We start from the raw sequence: 2,934 nt of genomic DNA on the forward strand, positions 1-2,934 counted from the left end.
AAAAAAAGTGAAAGGGGGTGGCGGGGGCCAGGCACGGAGAAGCGAGAAGGATCCCTGGGCAGCTGGGGCAGCTGTAGCAACTGAAGGACAACCCAAGGTCGGCGGAAAGGTTTGGCACTGTGTGGGAGAGAGGGAGAGAGTGAGGGAGGACTACAGGCAGACGAGGGGGAGAAGTCTAGAACATCATACAGGGAACCTGCGTAGTGAAGACTGTTGGCCCAGGGCAGGATGGCCGAGCTGACTGGGGAGGCAATCACAGGAGACCGGAGCAGATGAGTAGTCTGGGAGGTCTCAGCAGATGGCAGAGCAGGTTGGTAGTGGTCGAGAAGAATGTGGCGGTGTAGATTCTGGTGCTGAGGTGTGCAGAGTGGGGCTAGTGCCAGCGCTATGCCAGCCCGGGCCAGTAACTCAAATAAAGACAATCCACAGTAACCAGTGCCGGGGAAGTCATTTCAGAAACAAATCATACCTCCACTAAAGCAGATCAAAAACAAAAACAGTCCTCCGTTATAGCAGTTCAAAAACAAAACACATTCCTTCGTTAAAGCAGTCCAGAAACAAAAACAGTCCTCCATTAAAGCAGTTCAAAAACAAAACACGTTCCTCCGTTAAAGCAATTCAGAAACAAAAACATACCTCCTGTCACATCTGTGACCCAGGCCGCCCCCTGTACCTCGGTAGCAGGCACAGGTAGTTCCAGCAGCTCCAGCCCTGCACAGGTGAGGGTGCGTTCCAGGCGACGAGGCACACCTGCTCTCAATTATCGGAGCAGTATATAGGGTCGGTGTTGGTGCGTCCCCGTCGCCAGATTATCATATGTTGTCCTGCTAGTAACGCCAGTTCGTGTTCATGTCAAAAACTCAGGATTATGGACTCTTTGATCTGTGCTCCTCACTGAATGCTGTGAACAGTAATTATGCTCAGTACTGTTGCATCGTTTTTTTTACTCCTTCTTGAAACGGGCCCCTGGCCTTCACCATGTGAGGTCAGTTGGTTTTGTTGAAGTATTAGACAGTTCAGTTTGCTGTATTTTGAGTTTCCTTATCTTTTGTTGACCTCTTTTAGGGCCCAATTTATCTGATGTTAATTTTGTATTTTTCTTGCTTTTGGGTTAATAAAAAACCCTTTATTTTGAACTTTGAAAGCTGTGTCTTTTGCCTTACTGCTTGGTCCCTGACACTACTGATACATTATAGTGTACATGACATTTAATAAAGCTGGTGGAGATAATATGAAGTACTTTACATACTGCTAATGTTTGAATTTCGTTTGAGGATCACTAAAGACAGGATTATATTGTTAGTTTTATTTATCTGAGTCTTAAAAGTACCTGAAGTTTTAAGATACAGGTAGTGCAGTAAAAGATACATTTGTCCCTGAAATGAAGCCCAAGTTTAAAGTAGTGGAAAAAGGAAATACTCAAGTACAGATGCCACAAAATTGATTAAATGTATCAGAGCTACTGATAATGCAAACAGTATTTCTACTGGGATTTCCTTATAAAAAAAAGTATGCAAACGCTGGGTGTCTCATGAGGAATGTTTTATTGATTTTAGGTAATTTCTTCTCAAATCTTCTGGTGTGTGCTCATTTCCTCAGACAGATTATCAGGTTATTCTAGTATTTATAAAGCAGCCAAAGTATTAGTAAGCAAGATTTTAGATATTTCTGGACGTGATTTTTGCCAAATGAGCTATTTTAAATAGCGGACCTGAAACGGGTTCAGGGCGGATGAGCAGAACAAAATACATACTGTGTCCCCATGTACTGATCTATAACGGATGTCACTTGATTTTAACACCGCCCATGGGTTGGATCAGGGTCGGGTTTGCATTGGATCAGTGATCCATTTCCGTTGCGGATTTGCCGCGGTGTGCAAGTGGACTCCGACCCGGATCCGTTCGAGTCACTTTGCTCTCTGTGGCGTACAAACGATAAAGCGTCAGTAAATCCAACCTAGCACGTATGAGTAGTCAATTTCGCCCCTTCAAAACGAATGATTTTCGTAAGGAGTGATAATACTTTCGTGCGACTGTCATATTTTAGGCCCGTATATACGAAGAAATGAATGTTAATTTCCTGGTTGACTTTGGGTTCTCAAAAAACGCCTATGACACATTTGTCTCACACACTACTGTCACCAGTTAACCTGAACCCCCATTTAAACTGGAACACTGGCGCAGAGGAGGACAAAGTGGAAACATCGGAACGGCCTGCTCTTCAAAAAGCTAGCAGCGCGTCCTTTCAGTAACAGGAACTAGTTGACAAGGACCTCAGCTCTTTTCTCACATGTTTTAACGCAAACCTGCGGTTACCGCTAAAACACGATAGCACAATTATTATTTAGAAGCAGTCAAAAAGCTCCTCCCTGGTAAATTCTCACTTTAACCGTAGTTCCACAATGCATTAACGCACACTTGTTGATTAAGCAGTTGGACAACATCGAACACCACGCCAACGCCCCTCAATGGGGTTAACAAATGTCATACCTTATTATAGTGGACCTCGGGTTGAGTGTTGGGTGCTGGGATGGCAATACCAGAGTACTGACACGCCGACAGTCTGCCTAATCTGGGAAGGGCCCGATAAAACACTGTACGAAGCATGATACAGAACTCCTTCCTTCACGTCAAACACAACATAAACAAGCCCGTGTTAAGACCCAGTCAAGGATAATAAGGAAGCTATAGAAGGCGGAGCCAGAACTCTAAAATATGGGGGCGGGGCTAGACAACCACAATCCCGCCCACGTCCTCCACCTCATCATCCCATACTGTTATAGGGAGTCGCTACAGCATGTAAAAATACTACTACTACTACTAACAATACTACTACGAATAATAATAATACAGCGCTGTACCAGCAATCAAAAAACTGATTCTGATTCTGATCTCTTCATAATTCCTTTATTCAGAACAACAGTTGCATTTTGTT

At 44.1% G+C, this 2,934-nt stretch overlaps 1 protein-coding gene across 1 annotated transcript in view; it reads right to left on the reverse strand.

Annotated features, from left to right (window-relative positions):
* The window catches only part of LOC109972058 (aldehyde dehydrogenase 2 family member), a 61,440-nt gene extending 58,753 nt beyond the window's left edge, over positions 1-2,687 (reverse strand). Inside the window, exon 1 of the mRNA XM_020620667.1 lies at positions 2,490-2,687. Within this exon, the coding sequence (XP_020476323.1) occupies positions 2,490-2,606 (117 nt within the window). The 5' untranslated portion in view covers positions 2,607-2,687. The remainder of the gene's footprint in view (positions 1-2,489) is intronic.
* Between the last annotated feature and the right edge of the window lie 247 nt (positions 2,688-2,934).

This window comes from Monopterus albus, unplaced genomic scaffold (assembly GCF_001952655.1).
Source record: "Monopterus albus unplaced genomic scaffold, M_albus_1.0 scaffold245.1, whole genome shotgun sequence".
In the NCBI taxonomy this organism is placed as follows: domain Eukaryota; kingdom Metazoa; phylum Chordata; class Actinopteri; order Synbranchiformes; family Synbranchidae; genus Monopterus; species Monopterus albus.